The following is an 18360-nucleotide window of genomic DNA, read 5'->3' on the forward strand; positions in this document are numbered from 1 at the left end:
TCGCACTTGTCAGGATTTGTTTTCTAGTTTTTCATTTTCTTCATCACTCGAATTTCTTTGACCACACTGCAACCATCCGTGTCACCTAACCACTGTGTGATATGATATGATATATGATATTATTGCCGTACACTTCCAAAAACTCAGCGCGGATGGTTGCAGTGTTTTTTACTTCTCAAATCAGGAAACCAATGACTCCAAGATGCTTTGGCAATGGGCTACGTCGTTTTGTTGTGGCCTGTTGGTGACATGTTATGGTATTGATGCTATTTACCAAACCTCCGTGCATAGTTATACTTTTATGACTTAATATGGTCCTCCAGGAGGCTACTAATGCCTTTTTTGTAAGCACATCTCGCCAAATATTTATATAATATTTTATGTTTGCAGCATACAAATTAAAATGGCGAAGGCAATCATGGCTCTGCAATGACTACTGAAGAAGACAGTCACCTTGTATTTTGAGACGTCAGGAAGAGCACTACTTCATCGTGTGTGTAAGGGTAAGTGTCGAGGTTTATGTATTACTTAGATACTCGTTAATTCTGTAATCAGAGTTATCACGTCTAGGTGCTTCCTATCCCTCGCGTAGACGAGCGGGCTGAAAATCGCTTACCAACGCAGAACCGGCAGAAATCGAAATGCTTCGCCTGCTTGCGAGATGCGTGCGTCCGACGGGATGGCCGTTCCATCTGACGTCCGTCGCCTGCAACTCTTCGTGCAACTCTTCGTGCAAACCTCAGCAGAAGTGTCCCGATCCCTGCGACAACCTCGCCGCTGTCCTCTGCGCCCCCAAGGATCTTCGCTTGGTAAGTCATGCAGCCACGTTAGCCGTGGCTGTGAATACGGTGTACAAGGCGTATCACCTAAAGCGTTTGTTACTTTAAACATATCGGCGTTATTTCATCTAAATGGGAACACGGTAAAAATATATGGCAATTTAAAGTTTCATCTAAAATCATCTACTCTGCTTAATAGTTCGAATATTTAATTATCACGGCATAGCACACCAAACAACCAACAGATGGCGTTGCTAGTTGTTTAACTCAGTAAAAAGTATTTTTCGGAAATTTGGAGACCGATAGAATTAAGCGGTGCTATCTTATATTTACTAATACAAACTAACAGCGATTTTGCTTGGCTAGGATATACAGATTCACTAATTTCGGTTTGCTGTATTAAAAACATAGTGACGTTGCTTTGCTTCTTTCGATATGTTTTATTTATGTTCTTTGGTACGGAAAAGTAATTTATTTAGTTCACTTTGTCGTTTTGGTGCCCACTCACTACATTTTGACTTCATTTATTTTACTAATAAAAATGCCTATAAAACGGTCAAGTCTTTCGCAATACACAAGAAAGGCAAGAAACTGAAGACTATGTGATTTTAAGATTCCAGTGAAGATCGTAAGACGAGACTTGCTGCGGCTTCAGTACACCATGCCTTAACTCACTCTTTGGAAATGCCTTCCGAAAGCGAAGCATGACGTAACTCTGATCGAGCGCATCATGCATCATCTCGCCCCTCAGAAGCCTTCACTCCCACAGAGCCTTAAAGGTACTACTCTTAAACGTAACATCTTATATTTTGACAGAAAGTAGCGCAGGCGAGAGAATTTCGTACCCCGAATGTTGTTTATTCCTAACAATTTACCATTTAGCTTTAAACGTGTGCGAGTCTTGGTAAGCTAATGTTATGCTATGACCACAAACAAAGCAAGAGGCTAGAAGCTGCGTGTTGCTGGTGTGGGCCTTAGTGCAGTTGCTTTGTGCATGGCTCTTTCCCATGTTACTGAAGCAAATAAGCTCTTGCCTCATGTTTCCATCACACTACTATACACTTTGGGTACAAAGAAGCTTGATAAGTTATAAATAAATTGCGAACATACGAAGTCTCAGGCACAGCTACAAATAAATAACAGGGCAAGACATGGTTCCTGACCCAGTAATTTTAAATAATACTTGACCGTGTGAAGTACTCAAGATAAACACTACTAAACTTCCAACTGCTTAATACAGATTTCTTTCTTCTTCTGACATGTATTATCCTGAATTTTTCCACAATTTTTTAATTTTAATGTTATTTTGTTACACACTGGCTTCGTGGGAAAAACGAGGTTTATAGTGATACAGAATGTTTATAATCTACTGCAACAACCAGTTATAATTTGCTTTTGGCTTACTATACTGAAAAAACGCCATTACCTGTTTCGAATATAGCCATCCAGACTCAGACAGCTTGTATTTTTTCATCAGAAGCTGGGTACATTGATTTACAGGTGAGTTGTCTTGAAATGACCACCTGGATCATCTGATTTCACCGTCATTCGCCATCGAATAATGTTCACGATAATATTGTTTTATCCTATTCACTCACAGTGATCTCAGTTTTTATTCACGTTTGTTGGGCAACAACACAAAGTATCGAGACTCATAGTGAGTTTTGGCTAAGCTACTTTAAGTGTACCTCCATAATTTGTGTGAATAAGTCACTGAAAGTTTATCATTTTAATTGTTAAGTATGTCGTTCTAAGCCTGACTAATAGGTCCTGATAACAGTTGAGTAATTCTCAGAACTACAGCCAGATTACGAAACGATAACTTGAAGTCACTTATTTGTCACTTACACAGGTTTCTTAATGGTCCTGACCCATCTCCAATTAAAGAGACACCCCTTAATCAAGTAATTATTGGCAGTGGGAGACGAGATGGATTATGCAATGTGAATCAGAATGCAGAAATTAAAATGGTTAAAATTACAATAAACATCTTAACGATAACAAATGACAATTAAGGAAACACGATGAGCAACGAAAGGAAGGCAAATGAAACTGATTGAGCGAAATTTTCAGATAAAAACCGATTATTAGAATTCTTCTGTTTGCTGATCGCTACTCTTTACTGCTTAGGCATGTTATGTTTTAATTATAGGCATACAGAAACCTTTCGACAATGTTGACTGGAATAATCTCTTTCACATTCTGAAGGTGGCAGGGGTAAGATACAGGGAGCGAAGCGCTATTTACAATTTGTACAGAAACCAGATGGCAGTTACAAGAGTCGAGGGACATGAGAGGCAAGCAGTGGTTGGGAAGGGAGTGAGACAGGGTTGTAGTCTCTCCCCGATGTTATTCAATCTGTGTATTGAGCAAGAAGTAAAGGGAAAAAAAAAAAAAAAAAAAAAAAAAAAAAAAAAAAAAAAAAAAAAAAAAAAAAAAAAAAAAAAAAATTCGGAGTAGGTATTAAAATTCATGGAGAAGAAATAAAAACTTTGAGGTTTTCCGATGACATTGTAATTCTGCCAGAGACAGCAAAGGACCTGGAAGAGCAGTTGAACGGAATGGGCAGTGTCTTGAAAGGAGGAAATAAGATGAACATCAACAAAAGCAAAACGAGGATAATGGAATGTAGTCGAAATCAGTTGGGTGATGCTGAGCGAATTAGATTTAGGAAATGAGATACTTAAAGTAGTATAGGAGTTTTGCTATTTGGGGAGCAAAATTACTGATGATGGTCGGAGTAGAGAGGATATAAAATGTAGACTGCCAATGGCAAGGAAAGCGTTTCTGAAGAAGAGAAATTTGTTAACATCGAGTATATATTTAAGTGTACGGAAGTCGTTTCCAAAAGTAATTGTATGGAGTGTTGCCATGTATGGAAGTGAAACATGGACGATAAATAGTTTGGACAAGAAGAGAATAGAAGCTTTCGAAATGTGGTGCTACAGAAGAATGCTGAAGATTAGATGGGTAGATCACATAACTAATGAGGAAGTATTGATTAGGATTGGGGAGAAGAGAAGTTTGTGGCACAACTTGACCAGAAGAAGGGATCGGTTGGTAGGACATGTTCTGAGGCATCAAGGGATCACCAATTTAGTATTGGAGGGCAGCGTGGAGGGTAAAAATCGTAGAGGGAGACCAAGAGATGAATACACTAAGCAGATTCAGAAGGATGTAGGTTGCAGTAGGTACTGGGAGATGATGAAGCTTGCACAGGATAAGGTAGCATGGAGCGCTGCATCAAACCAGTCTCAGGACTGAAGACCACATCAACAACAACATTAATTTAAAAACGAAATAAATCTCCACTTGTTACTAACGACTCCCTTAGTACCCAGCGACGTGGCGCAGTGGTTAGCACACTGGACTCGCATTCGGGAGAACGATGGTTCAATCCCGCGTCCGGCCATCCTGATTTAGGTTTTTCGTAATTTCCCTATATCGCTTCAGGCAAATTCCGGGGTGGTTCCTCTGAAAGGGCACAGCCGACTTCCTTCCCAGTCCTTCCCTAATCCGATGAGACCAATGACCTCGCTGTTTGGTCTCTTCCCCCAAACAACCCAACCGAACTCCCTTAGTAAATACAGGCCTTTTCACCATTCAGATTGTAGTGTCAGCAAATGAAACACAAAGCAAATTGATTTCAAGGATTCGCTATGTAGAATCTGCGACACCACACAGAGAAACAAACTGAACCGCAGTTTGTCCACGCATGGCGCTAAAGATGTGAATGGCATGCATATTTCATTAAGACGATTCACTAAACAAAGTTTTGGAAGCATTATTATATTGCATCCATCAGATGCAAATACAACATTTACAACGCAAATTTAAAATTATGTTAGTGATTTAAGAAATCATGTTCTCTTTTGTCATACTCTTCATGTTACACAATATTACTTAGATTACGAATATTTCTCATTGTTCTCTTCTTACAATGTGCCAGTCAAACTCGCGGCAAATATACACCGCTCCAATACTAGGGTGTTCATTAGTAAAGATATTTCATTTCATTGCACAAAGTTTTTTTTTTATAATGTCCTCTTTGCGCCATTTTACAATGATATTAGAAAGAATCGTTCTTGTGAAACACAACTACCCCTTTATTCTTACGAAGTAATGAATGCTATCGACAGGGCATCGGAAATTGATTCCATATTTTTAAATTTTCATAATGCTTTTGACACCGTTTCTCATAAGCGACTTCTAATTAAATTGCGTGTCTGTCGAGTATCGTCTCAGATGTGCGACTGGATTCGTCAGAAAGGTCACAGTTAGTAATAACTGACGGAAATTGGTCGATTAAAACAGAAGTAGTGTATGGGGTTCCCCAAGGAAGTGTTATAAGTCCTCTCTTGTTCCTGATTTACGTAAACGATTTAGGAGACAATCTGAACAGTCCTCTGATACTGTTTGCAGATGATGCTGTCATTTACCGTCATGGAAAGTCATCAGATGATCAAAACGAATCGCCCAATGGTTTAGACAAGGTATTTGAATGGTGCAAAAAGTGGCAGGTGACTCTAAATCACGAAACGTGTGAGGTCAGCCAAATGAGAATTAAAAAGCATCCTCTAAATTTCAGTTATTCGATACATCACACAAATGTACATGGTGTGAAATCAATTAAGTACTGAGGAATCACAATTACGAATAAGATCACATATTGCTTGGATAAAGCAAACCGAAGACTGTGATTTATTGGCAGAACACTTAGGAAACGTAACAGGTCTGCGAAAGCGACTGCTTATACTACGCTTGTTCGCCATCTTCTGGACTAGTTCTGTGCGGAGTGAGATACGCATCAGATAGGATTGACGGAGGACACGGTAGAAGTTCAGAGAAGGGCAGCTCGATTTGTATTATCATGAAGTATGGGAGAGAGTGCCACGGATATGATAAACGAATTGGGGTGGTATTGATTAGAACAGAGTCGTTTTATGCAGCGGCAGGACCTTCTCAGCAAATTTCAATCACCAACTTTCTCCTCAGAGTGCGAAAATATTTTGTTGGTGCCCACCTACATAAGGATAAGTGATTATTGTCATAAAGGAAGAGAAATCGGAGGTCACACGGAAAAATTTAAGTGTTCGTATATCCCACGAACGGTTAGAGAGTGGGACGGTGGAGTATAAGCTTAAAGATGGTTCGATGAGCCCTCTACCAGGCACGTAATTTTGACTTGCTGAGCAATTATATAAATGTAGTTGCAGGTGTAACGGTTGTCGCCGCAACTCGCTATCACACCCCTCCTTCGCGACAGTTCAAAACAAGCTGTTCTTCGAATTTTCTCGATGTCCTCCGTCGGTCCCATGTCGCACAGCGATATTCCAGAAGATGGTGGATAACCGTAGCGAAGTAAGTCTTTTATTAGCTTTGTTGGACCTAAAGTATTTTGCCAATGAAACACAGTCTTTGTTTTGCGTTTACCACAACATTTTCTATATTACTTTCCCAATTTGAGTTATATGTAAATGAAGTCTCTAGGTATTTAGTTGACTAGTTAACCTTCCATTTTGTTTGATTTGTCGTCTAACCGGTACTTCACACAATTTCTTTTGTACTTACGTGAAGGAACTCATAATTTTTATTGTTCCTTCCGCGCGCTATAAGAGAATGGAACAGTAGTGAACTGTGAAAGTGGTTCGATGAACACACTGTCAGGCACTTACATGTGATATGCGGAGTATCCATGGTGATGTAGATGTAGAATTCCCACTTTCCGCATTACGTAGGTATCTCGTCAAAACAAATTTATACACTACTGGAAATTGAAATAAGAACACCGTGAATTCATTGTCCCAGGAAGGGGAAACTTTATTGACACATTCCTGGGGTCAGATACATCACATGATCACACTGACAGAACCACAGGCACATAGACACAGGCAACAGAGCATGCACAATGTCGGCACTAGTACAGTGTATATTCACCTTTTGCAGCAATGCAGGCTGCTATTCTCCCATGGCGACGATCGTAGAGATGCTGGATGTAGTCCTGTGGAATGGCTTGCCATGCCATTTCCACCTGGCGCCTCAGTTGGACCAGCGTTCGTGCTGGACGTGCAGAACGCGTGAGACGACGCTTCATCCAGTCCCAAACATGCTCAATGGGGGACAGATCCGGAGATCTTGCTGGCCAGGGTAGTTGACTTACACCTTCTAGAGCACGTTGGGTGGCACGGGATACACGCGGACGTGCATTGTCCTGTTGGAACAGCAAGTTCCCTTGCCGGTCTAGGAATGGTAGAACGATGGGTTCGATGACGGTTTGCATGTAGCGTGCACTATTCAGTGTCCCCTCGACGATCACCAGTGGTGTACGGCCAGTGTAGGAGATCGCTCCCCACACCATGATGCCGGGTGTTGGCCCTGTGTGCCTCGGTCGTATGCAGTCCTGATTGTGGCGCTCACCTGCACAGCGCCAAACACGCATACGACCATCATTGGCACCAAGGCAGAAGCGACTCTCATCGCTGAAGACGACACGTCTCCATTCTTCCCTCCATTCACGCCTGTCGCGACACCACTGGAGGCGGGCTGCACGATGTTGGGGCATGAGCGGAAGACGGCCTAACGGTGTGCGGGACCGTAGCCCAGCTTCATGGAGACGGTTGCGAATGGTCCTCGCCGATACCCCATGAGCAACAGTGTCCCTAATTTGCTGGGAAGTGGCGGTGCAGTCCCCTACGGCACTGCGTAGGATCCTATGGTCTTGGCGTGCATCCGTGCGTCGCTGCGGTCTGGTCCCAGGTCGACGGGCACGTGCACCTTCCGCCGACCACTGGCGACAACATCGATGTACTGTGGAGACCTCACGCCCCACGTGTTGAGCAATTCGGCGGTACGTCCACCCGGCCTCCCGCATGCCCACTATACGCCCTCGCTCAAAGTCCGTCAACTGCACATACGGTTCACGTCCACGCTGTCGCGGCATGCTACCAGTGTTAAAGACTGCGATGGAGCTCCGTATGCCACGGCAAACTGGCTGACACTGACGGCGGCGGTGCACAAATGCTGCGCAGCTAGCGCCATTCGACGGCCAACACCGCGGTTCCTGGTGTGTCCGCTGTGCCGTGCGTGTGATCATTGCTTGTACAGCCCTCTCGCAGTGTCCGGAGCAAGTATGGTGGGTCTGACACACCGGTGTCAATGTGTTCTGTTTTCCATTTCCAGGAGTGTAGATCGTTTTGATCTTGTGTTTACTTTGGCTGACGGTAAACGACATCACGATTCCAGAATGAGATTTTCACTTTGCAGCGGAGTGTGCGCTGATTTGAAACTTCCTGGAAGATTAAAACTGTGTGCCGGACCGAGATTCGATCTCGGGACCTTTGCCTTTCGCGGGCAAGTGCTCTACCATCTCTCTGCCAGGAAGTTTCATATCGGCGCACACTCGGCTGCAGAGTGAAAATCTCATTCTGGAAACATCCCCCAGGCTGTGGCTAAGCCATGTCTCCGCAATATCCTTCCTTTCAGGAGTGCTAGTTCCGGAAGGGTCGCAGGAGAGCTTCTGTAGGAGACGAGGTACTGGCAGAAGTAAGGCTGTGACGACGGGGCGTGAGTCGTGCTTGGGTATTTCAGATGGCAGAGCACTTGCCCACGAAAGGCAAAGGTTCTGAGTTCGAGTGTCGGTCCGGCACAAAGTTTTAATCTGCCAGGAAGTTGACATCCCGATCTCTGCTAAATGGTTTATGTAGCTTAAGAGCAGTTTTACGAGAAATACACAGTAACCTTGGCTGTTACTAGATGACTTCCTGTATATCACCACGAGCTGTGATTTTCTTGATAGGAAATGACGAGTCAAGTCGCATAGCTGAGACGACACTCCACAGCCGCGTAGTCTGTTTTACTAAGCGACTATCCCAGTGCAAGGCCAAACTAAAGTAGCCTCTGTAACTGCTTCCAAGTGAAACAAAAGTTTTATTTTCATATTTCAATACAAATAGTGACCGAATTTAATTATTTAAGATCCTGAAAAACTGCTTACGCTAAAGCGCCAAAGAAACAGGTATTAGGCATGCGTATTTACTATAGAGATACGTAAACAGCCCCCCCCCCCCCCCCCCCCCCCCCATGAACCATGGACCTTGCCGTTGGTGTGGAGGCTTGCGTGCCTCAGAGATACGGATAGCCGTACCGTAGGTGCAACCACAACGGAGGGGTATCTGTTGAGAGGCCAGACAAACGCGTGGTTCCTGAAGAGGGGCAGCAGCCTTTTCAGTAGTTGCAGGGGCAACAGTCTGGATGATTGACTGATCTGGCCTTGTAACAATAACTAAAACGGCCTTGCTGTGCTGGTACTGCGACCGGCTGAAAGCAAGGGGAAACTACAGCCGTAATTTTTCCCGAGGGCATGCAGCTTTACTGTATGATTACATGATGATGGCGTCCTCTTGGGTAAAATATTCCGGAGGTAAAATAGTCCCCCATTCGGATCTCCGGGCGGGGACTACTCAACAGGATGTCGTTATCAGGAGAAAGAAAACTGGCGTTCTACGGATCCGAGCGTGGAATGTCAGATCCCTTAAACGGGCAGGTAGGTTAGAAAATTTAAAAAGGGAAATGGATAGGTTGAAGTTAGATATAGTGGGAATTAGTGAAGTTCGGTGGCAGGAGGAACAAGACTTCTGGTCAGGTGACTACAGGGTTATAAACACAAAATCAAATAGCGGTAATGCAGGAGTAGGTTTAATAATGAATAGGAAAATAGGAATGCGGGTAAGCTACTACAAACAGCATAGTGAACGCATTATTGTGGCCAAGATAGATACGAAGCCCACGCCTACTACAGTAGTTCAAGTTTATAAGCCAACTAGCTCTGCAGATGACGAAGAAATTGAAGAAATGTATGATGAAATAAAAGAAATTATTCAGATTGTGAAGGGAGACGAAAATTTAATAGTCATGGGTGACTGGAATTCGAGTGTAGGAAAAGGGAGAGAAGGAAACATAGCAGGTGAATATGGATTGGGGCTATGAAATGAAAGAGGAAGCCGCCTGGTAGAATTTTGCACAGAGCACAACATAATCATAGCTAACACTTGGTTTAAGAATCATGAAAGAAGGAGATACTAAAAGGTATCAGATAGATTATATAATGGTAAGACAGAGATTTAGGAACCAGGTTTTAAATTGTAAGACATTTCCAGGGGCAGATGTGGACTCTGACCACAATCTATTGGTTATGACCTGTATATTAAAACTGAAGAAACTGCAAAAAGGTGGGAATTTAAGGAGATGGGACCTGGATAAACTGAAAGAACCAGAGGTTGTACAGAGTTTAAGGGAGAGCATAAGAGAACACCTGACAGGAATGGGGGAAAGAAATACAGTAGAAGAAGAATGGGTTGCTTTGAGGGATGAAGTAGCGAAGGCAGCAGAGGATCAAGTAGGTAAAAAGACGAGGGCTAGTAGAAATCCTTGGGTAACAGAAGAAATATTGAATTTAATTGATGAAAGGAGAAAATATAAAAATGCAGTAAATGAAGCAGGCAAAAAGGAATACAAACGTCTCAAAAATGAGATCGACAGGAAGTGCAAAATGGCTAAGCAGGGATGGCTACAGGACAAATGTAAGGGTGTAGAGGCCTATCACAATAGAGGTAAGATAGATACTGCGTACAGGAAAATTAGAGAGACCTTTGGAGATAAGAGAACGACTTGTATGAATATAAAGAGCTCAGATGGAAACCCAGTTCTAAGCAAAGAAGGGAAGGCAGAAAGGTGGAAGGAGTATATAGAGGGTCTATACAAGGGCGATGTACTTGAGGACAATATTTTGGAAATGGAAGAGGATGTAGATGAAGATGAAATGGGAGATATGATACTGCGTGAAGAGTTTGACAGAGCACTGAAAGACCTGAGTCGAAACAAGGCCCCCGGAGTAGACAACATTCCATTGGAACTACTGACGGTCTTGGGAGAGCCAGTCCTGACAAAACTCTACCATCTGGTGAGCAAGATGTATGAAACAGGCGAAATACCCTCAGACTTCAAGAAGAATATAATAATTCCAATCCCAAAGAAAGCAGGTGTTGAAAGATGTGAAAATTACCGAACTATCAGTTCAATAAGTCACAGCTGCAAAATACTAACACGAATTCTTTACAAACGAATGGAAAAACTAGTAGAAGCCAACATCGGGGAAGATCAGTTTGGATTCCGTAGAAACACTGGAACACGTGAGGCAATACTCACCTTACGACTAATCTTAGAAGAAAGATTCAGGAAAGGCAAACCTACGTTTCTAGCATTTGTAGACTTAGAGAAAGCTATTGACAATGTTGACTGGAATACTCTCTTTCAAATTCTAAAGGTGGCAGGGGTAAAATACAGGGAGCGAAAGGCTATTTACAACTTGTACAGAAACCAGATGGCAGTTATAAGAGTTGAGGGACATGAAAGGGAAGCAGTGGTTGGGAAGGGAGTAAGACAGGGTTGTAGCCTCTCCCCGATGTTGTTCAATCTGTATATTGAGCAAGCAGTAAAGGAAACAAAAGAAAAATTCGGAGTAGGTATTAAAATTCATGGAGAAGAAGTAAAAACTTTGAGGTTCGCCGATGACATTGTAATTCTGTCAGAGACAGCAAAGGACCTGGAAGAGCAGTTGAATGGAATGGACAGTGTCTTGAAAGGAGGATATAAGACGAACATCAACAAAAGCAAAACAAGGATAATGGAATGTAATCTAATTAAGTCGGGTGATGCTGAGGGAATTAGATTAGGAAATGAGACACTTAAAGTAGTAAAGGTGTTTTGCTATTTGGGGAGCAAAATAACTGATGATGGTCGAAGTAGAGAGGATATAAAATGTAGACTGGCAATGGCAAGGAAAGCTTTTCTGAAGAAGAGAAATTTGTTAACATCGAGTGTAGATTTAAGTATCAGGAAGTCGTTTCTGAAAGTATTTGTATGGAGTGTAGCCATGTATGGAAGTGAAACATGGACGATAAATAGTTTGGACAAGAAGAGAATAGAAGCTTTCGAAATGTGGTGCTACAGAAGAATGCTGAAGATTAGATGGGTAGATCACATAACTAATGAGGAAGTATTGAATAGGATTGGGGAGAAGAGAAGTTTGTGGCACAACTTGACCAGAAGAAGGGATCGGTTGGTAGGACATGTTCTGAGGCATCAAGGGATTACCAATTTAGTATTGGAGGGCAGCGTGGAGGGTCAAAATCGTAGAGGGAGACCGAGAGATGAATACACTAAGCAGATTCAGAAGGATGTAGGTTGCAGTAGGTACTGGGAGATGAAAAAGCTTGCACAGGATAGAGTAGCATGGAGAGCTGCATCAAACCAGTCTCAGGACTGAAGACCACAACAACAACAACAACAACGTAAACTGGCAGAATACGACCCTGCTGTCGGCAACGCCTATGTAAGACGACAAGTATCTGACACTGTTGTTAGATCGGTTACTACTCCTACGAAGGCATGTTATCAAGATTTAAGTGAGTCTGAAGATGGTGTTATGGCACACGAGCGATGGGACACAGCATCTCCGAGGTAGCGATGAAGTGGGGATTCTACCGTATGACCATTTCACGACTGTCCCGTGAATATCAGGAATTCGGTAAAACAACAAATCTCCGACATCGCAGCTGCGGCCGTAAAAGATCCTATAAGAACGGGATCAACGAAGACTGAAGAGAATTGTTCAACGATACAGAACTACATGCAACCCTTCCGTAAAATGCTACGAATTTCAAAGCTGTGCCATCAACAAGTGTCAGCGTGCGGACCATTCAACGAAAAATCATCGATACCGGCATTCGGTGTCGCAGGTCCACTCGTGTACCTTTTATGACCGCACGACATAAAGCTCTATGCTCGTCTTGGTCCGACAACACCGACTCTAGACTGTTGACGACTGGAAACATGTTTCCTGGTCGGACGAGTGTCGTTTCAAATTGTATCGAGCGGATGGATGTGTACGAGTATGGAGACAACAAATGAATCCACGGACCCTGCATGTCAACAGGGGACTGTTCAAGCCGGTGGAGGCTACGTAATGGCGTGGGGTGTGTGCAGTTGGATTGATATGAGACCCCTGGTACGTCTAGATATGGCTCTGACAGGTGACATGTGCGTAAGCATCCTGTCTGATCACCTGCACCCATTCATGTCCATTGAGCATTTTTATACTGACCTCGACAATTCCAACAAGACAGTGCAACACCCCACACGTTCAGAAGTGCTAGAGTGGGTTCAGGAACATTGTTCTGAGTTGAAGCACTTCCGCTGGCCACAAAAATGACCAGACATGAACATTATTGAGCATATCTGTGATGCCTTGCAATGTGCTGCTCAGAAAAGATCGTCACCCCTCGTACTCTTACGAATTTATGAACAGCATTGCAGGATTAATGGTGTCAATTTCCTCCAGCACTAGTTCATACATTAGTCGAGTCCATGCCTCGTCATGTTGAGGCATTTCTGCGTGCTGACAGGGGCCATACCAGATATTATGCAGGTACCAGTAGTAGGGAGTTGGGGCTATGAGGGCACTTTTGATATTAAATTGATATGAAAATTAACTAAATTTATCAATTAATCACCACCACCCCCATCCGCACCGACGCACCCTCGCTCACGACCATGCCCACTCTAGTCCATGGATGACGTCACGCGTTTTCTCAGCTGCACGTGTGCTCCAGCTCCCTCTAGTTCACACTCCCCTCCCCCACTACCCTCCCCCAAACTACCCTATTGGCTGAAAGTTCGAATTTTTGTGGCAATTTCAAATTTTGGTGGGAATTTCTTTGTCCCAGGACTGCGTTGACAACCCAAACCACCCACCCCCCTCCAAGAATTGACGGGAAATTAAACTTGGCAGTACCTTTCCCAGGACTTGAAACCTAGTCCTCCTGGGTAGAAAGCCCAAGAGTACCCACACTGACACATTTAAACCACCAGAGGCGCTTTGAATTGATTGGACATTAAAAATGGCTGGTTCCTTTCTGGGACTTGAACAGTGATTGTACTGGATGGAAAGCCCATGTGCACACCCTACACATGGAAACTATCCAGATGCGTGAGAGGAGGGTTAGGTTAGTGTACTTTATTTATTTTGGTCGGGAAAGTACCACAAATATCGATCCTAATAACATAATTAATCACAAATATCAGGCCTAATTACACAATCATATCCATAGCGCTACACAAGGATGGCTTAAAATCGCAATACCACTCAAAAACTGCCGATACGATACAACTGGTGTTATCCTGCTGGGGAAAAAACTTCGCAATACCACTCGAAACTAGCGACAGACACACTCAAACTCTGCCCTACACCTACAAGCTGGCAGGAAAAAGGCTGAGGTGTAAGGTACTACCTTTATTCCACTTGGTGGGAAATATGTTCAACTGACGAGACTCAAACTCTACCCTACACCTACAAGCTGGCAGGAAAAAGGCTGAGGTGTAAGGCACTACCTTTATTCCATTTGGTGGGAAATATGTTCAACTGACGAGATGCAGGTGTTGGCCAGTGAGGAGTTTAGAAAGTGTATTACTTGTAAGCATACAGCACCTATCGTTGTTTGACGTCAGAGTTCGCTACAGATGTCCGCTCAAAAACCACCCTGCAGCCCAGGTAGTCGAAGCCAATACATGCTACCACAACTGAAGAAAAAAAAAGTGTCATAGTTCTAATTACACTTCGAAATTGTCTTGAAAAAACCAGCACTTGTAATGAACGGGTCATCAGGGTGGCAAAGGCTTCTTGAAACAGCCAGCTGCTCTGCCTACCACCTCACGGAACGGGCAGGCCACCGTCCGCACTCGGTTATCCACCACCTGGCCGCTGCTCGCTGCCTTAAGGCGACGGCTCTAGACAACACAAAAAGGAAATTTAGTAGTATAACCCAACCCATCCAGAAAATACACCAGATGGCTATTTCAAAAGTCGGCTGCTTGTGAAACAGAAAGCCACTACCATATAAAGCGACCGCTGCCCCACGCTGGCCTCCCTCAGACCCATGATAAATGACTGCTATCCCCACCGAAGGAGAACCGCGTCTGTTAGAGAGTTGGCCCACCATTCTGTGCTCGACATAAACCTGACTCCAATAATAAAGAAACTATTAAAAAGAAAACACATTGGCGACCATAATAAATGTCCTCTTTTCACGAAAATAGGCAAAGTCCATTTTCTTTTAGTTTTATGAGCAACATCGGTATAGTTTTTACTTTCGGCTGCAGTTGCACCTCATTACTTTGTGACGTCCAGCTAAGTTTACCGACACCGATTACAGACGGTCAGCAGAGACTTGCCCACCCGGCATAAAATCAGGGAACAGAAAAAAACTTCTACTATTTTTATGCGAGAGCTACCGATCACCACAGAATGTCCTCGTTATTTCGAAACCATGTGTGTAAAATCTGGAAAAAAAGAAAATTCGACTATTTTGCTGCTAAAATTATGGATACCGCAGTATGTTTTTATGTCGTCTCGAAACAGTCAGCAGAGTAAAGAAAAAGCGAGAATTTAAACTCCAAAGAGAAAAAAGTAATAATCTGTATTAAGCAATTTCTTTCAGTCTATTGAACAAATTACACGACCTGAGATGGTCCCTTCCGTTCAGTGTCTGTAAATAACCTGTCATGTACGTGAAATGACACTAGGCAATACAGTCTTTCATGCCATTAGTTCACATGTCGGAAGATGGTGGTGGTGGTGGTGGGTAGTGTTTAACGTCCCGTCGACAACGAGGTCATTAGAGACGGAGCGCAAGCTCGGGTTAGGGAAGGATTGGGAAGGAAATCGGCCGTGCCCTTTCAAAGGAACCATCCCGGCATTTGCCTGAAACGATTTAGGGAAATCACGGAAAACCTAAATCAGGATGGCCGGAGACGGGATTGAACCGTCGTCCTCCCGCACATGTCGGAAGAAACACAATCATTTTACATTCGACAAAAACAATCTATAATCCAAGAGAACATAGCTGTTTTGTACACTATGACAGGTCCCTTTTACCAGTGCGATGCTATATAACAGTAGCGTTCACGAAACGAATCGTTACGGCCTGTATCGCCCTGTGTAGGTGGGTGATAGAAATTTCGAATTTCGTTAAAATATATCACCACAACGAAATGAAAAAAAGAAATTCTTGTCAAGGATCATTCCGTGGTGACTAAGCTAACTCTTCCACCTAACAGGCGGCACGTCATTGATATAAATTTGATAGGCTAATTAATTAAATTGATCATGAGAGCAACTTTGCGTGGCGAATAATTTATTTTTCCAGAAGTTGGATTACACTCGCAAAGTAAGTCAGCTGGGAATGAATGAAGGGAACACGACGTTCTTTTTGAGGAACGCTATTGAGAAATGTTATATAAAGCTGATAACAGAGGGATTCTATAGCCCACAACATTTACTTCCCGTAAGGACTGCACTATTAAAAACACAATCGTAACGCCTGTGTTACCATCTCCCAGCATAAAAAGCGGTCTTGAATCTACAGAGGCTCACATGAGTCGCTGATAGTGTTACGCTTTCAGGTAGAAATGCTGTCTCTGATTTGGAATCAAGTCTATCCTTTCTACCACATACTTGCATTGTATCTTGTAGATACGACTTTTAGTGGTTACAGCCACTGGTGAATCATATTCGCGCCACTCTCCTATCTCGAAACGAGTCCCTTTCTTTCCGAACCTTTCTGCTAAGGATATCATACACCAAGAACTCCAGTGCTGTTTTTAGACAGTTGTTCTGCATCTTGTAACCGCTCCAAAGTCTCTGCCCTGCCCCACCTGCAGCTTAGTCTATGTGATCGCCCCAATTAAAGTGTGTTCTGTTACAGAAGTCGGAGAGTGTTATATCTAAGATCTTCTGCATCCTGTGGGGAGACAGGACGACCTGAGTTAATGTGACAGGAGCGCATGTTGATCACTCGGTGGAAATCGGAACATGGTGTCATAGCTCCGCCAACCGTGTACAGTGTGTAAGGTGTGTAAGGCAGGCGTCATACGAAGATTTCCCATGCAACACGAGGTAGTGAGCAGTTACGGTGGTGTTTCTTGTTGGGAAAATTAGGAAGACTACACATCATACATTGCATGGAGGAAGGACAAAGATTATGCTACTGCATTGCGACACATCCCCAATCAACATACGGGTAGTCCGAAGGAGATCTGTGTCTCTCAGCGTCCATTAATGTCTAACATCCAAACATATTGGGCGATCCTTTTAAATATACATGTACTGGTTCATTGGAGCAGGTGGTTCGTGATCGAAGTCGCTTCCAGAGGCCTGTGTAAAGTTTCATCACCTGTTCTGTAGGATGACCATATCCAACAGACTATCAATCACACGAGACGGTTCCTGCATTGCTCCTTTATAAGCAGCCTAATATATTTTTATTACCGTTGTAACACTCCCAATCAGTGTACACCGCGATACACTATTTTTTCTACCATGACTTAGAGATCCGTATCAGCTGATGCTAAACCGACATTAACATGTTTCTATCCTCTGGCTCTCACAGAAAACCGAACATCACATGGCATAAGCTATACAGCTACCACACCACAGGCTGGTAGAAATGAAACACAGACACAATGTTTCTCATTGACAAAAATGTGGAAGACATCGCAACATATGGAAACTGGAAGTGTTTGCAGTATTGTAGAGCACTTTCAATAGACATTCGAAGGTGATTACCTGTACAGTTATTCTCATCTTCTCATTAACAGGGTAGCGGATGTCTGAGTGCTCCATTTCGAAAAGCATTGTTCCTTCATTTTGCAGTCATGTACATGATTACTGTGCCGGTGTTGACCATCGGTGGAAGGTGCTGTTCACAACATGCGTGAGGTAGCACAAATAAAAAGAGGAATGCTTAAAAACAACTGTATTAAGGTGATGACCTCTACACTGAATCCCATGTTCCACAGCGACAAGTAACAGAAATATAGTGTTGCGTCAAGGTTCCCTCCATCTCAACAAGGTTGTGGCAGACAATCATTGTACAGTAATCAACAGCGTACTCAGTGGACGGGATGGGAAAGACACCAGTGATATGGAGCAATGGATTGCAATACATACCTCAGTTGATAGTGAGATCAATTTTATTAATTTTACCCAGAAATCTGGGAGAGTCATATCGACCACATTCTGAAACCTGTGTAGAAACAGAGTGAGCTGAGTTAATGCAATAGGAGTATGTTGTCGTAGTTACGCCACTCATGTACGATGTGTAAGGTCAGCACCAAATGAAGCCTGCTCGTGCAACATAGTGACGTGCAAAAGACAGTGTGAACAGTTATGGTGGTGTTTCTTATCGGGAAATTTAGGACTCAACATCTTACAGATACTGCCGTTCGAAGCAGATGTGCGTCCCTCAGGATTCATTGATGTCTATCACCGAAACATTCATCATTATTCTGTACCATCCAGCAGAGAAAATTAACCAGCTATAAAAGCTCCGCTAATTTCACCCAATAAATTTTGATTGCAGCTCTTTCCTGATACATCACAAACAAATACCGTCTACATGCAGGCATTGAGCACATATGGCGATACTTTTAAATGTACAGGTGTTGGTCCATTCGAGCAGGCAGCATG

The 18360-nt window shown here is 43.3% G+C and overlaps 1 protein-coding gene across 1 annotated transcript in view; it reads left to right on the forward strand.

The window, feature by feature from the left end:
* Window positions 1-641: 641 nt before the first annotated feature.
* The window catches only part of LOC124620101 (sorbitol dehydrogenase-like), an 81138-nt gene continuing 63419 nt past the window's right edge, over window positions 642-18360 (forward strand). The window contains exon 1 of the mRNA XM_047146769.1: window positions 642-809. Within this exon, the coding sequence (XP_047002725.1) occupies window positions 642-809 (168 nt within the window). The remainder of the gene's footprint in view (window positions 810-18360) is intronic.

This window comes from Schistocerca americana, chromosome 6 (assembly GCF_021461395.2).
Source record: "Schistocerca americana isolate TAMUIC-IGC-003095 chromosome 6, iqSchAmer2.1, whole genome shotgun sequence".
In the NCBI taxonomy this organism is placed as follows: domain Eukaryota; kingdom Metazoa; phylum Arthropoda; class Insecta; order Orthoptera; family Acrididae; genus Schistocerca; species Schistocerca americana.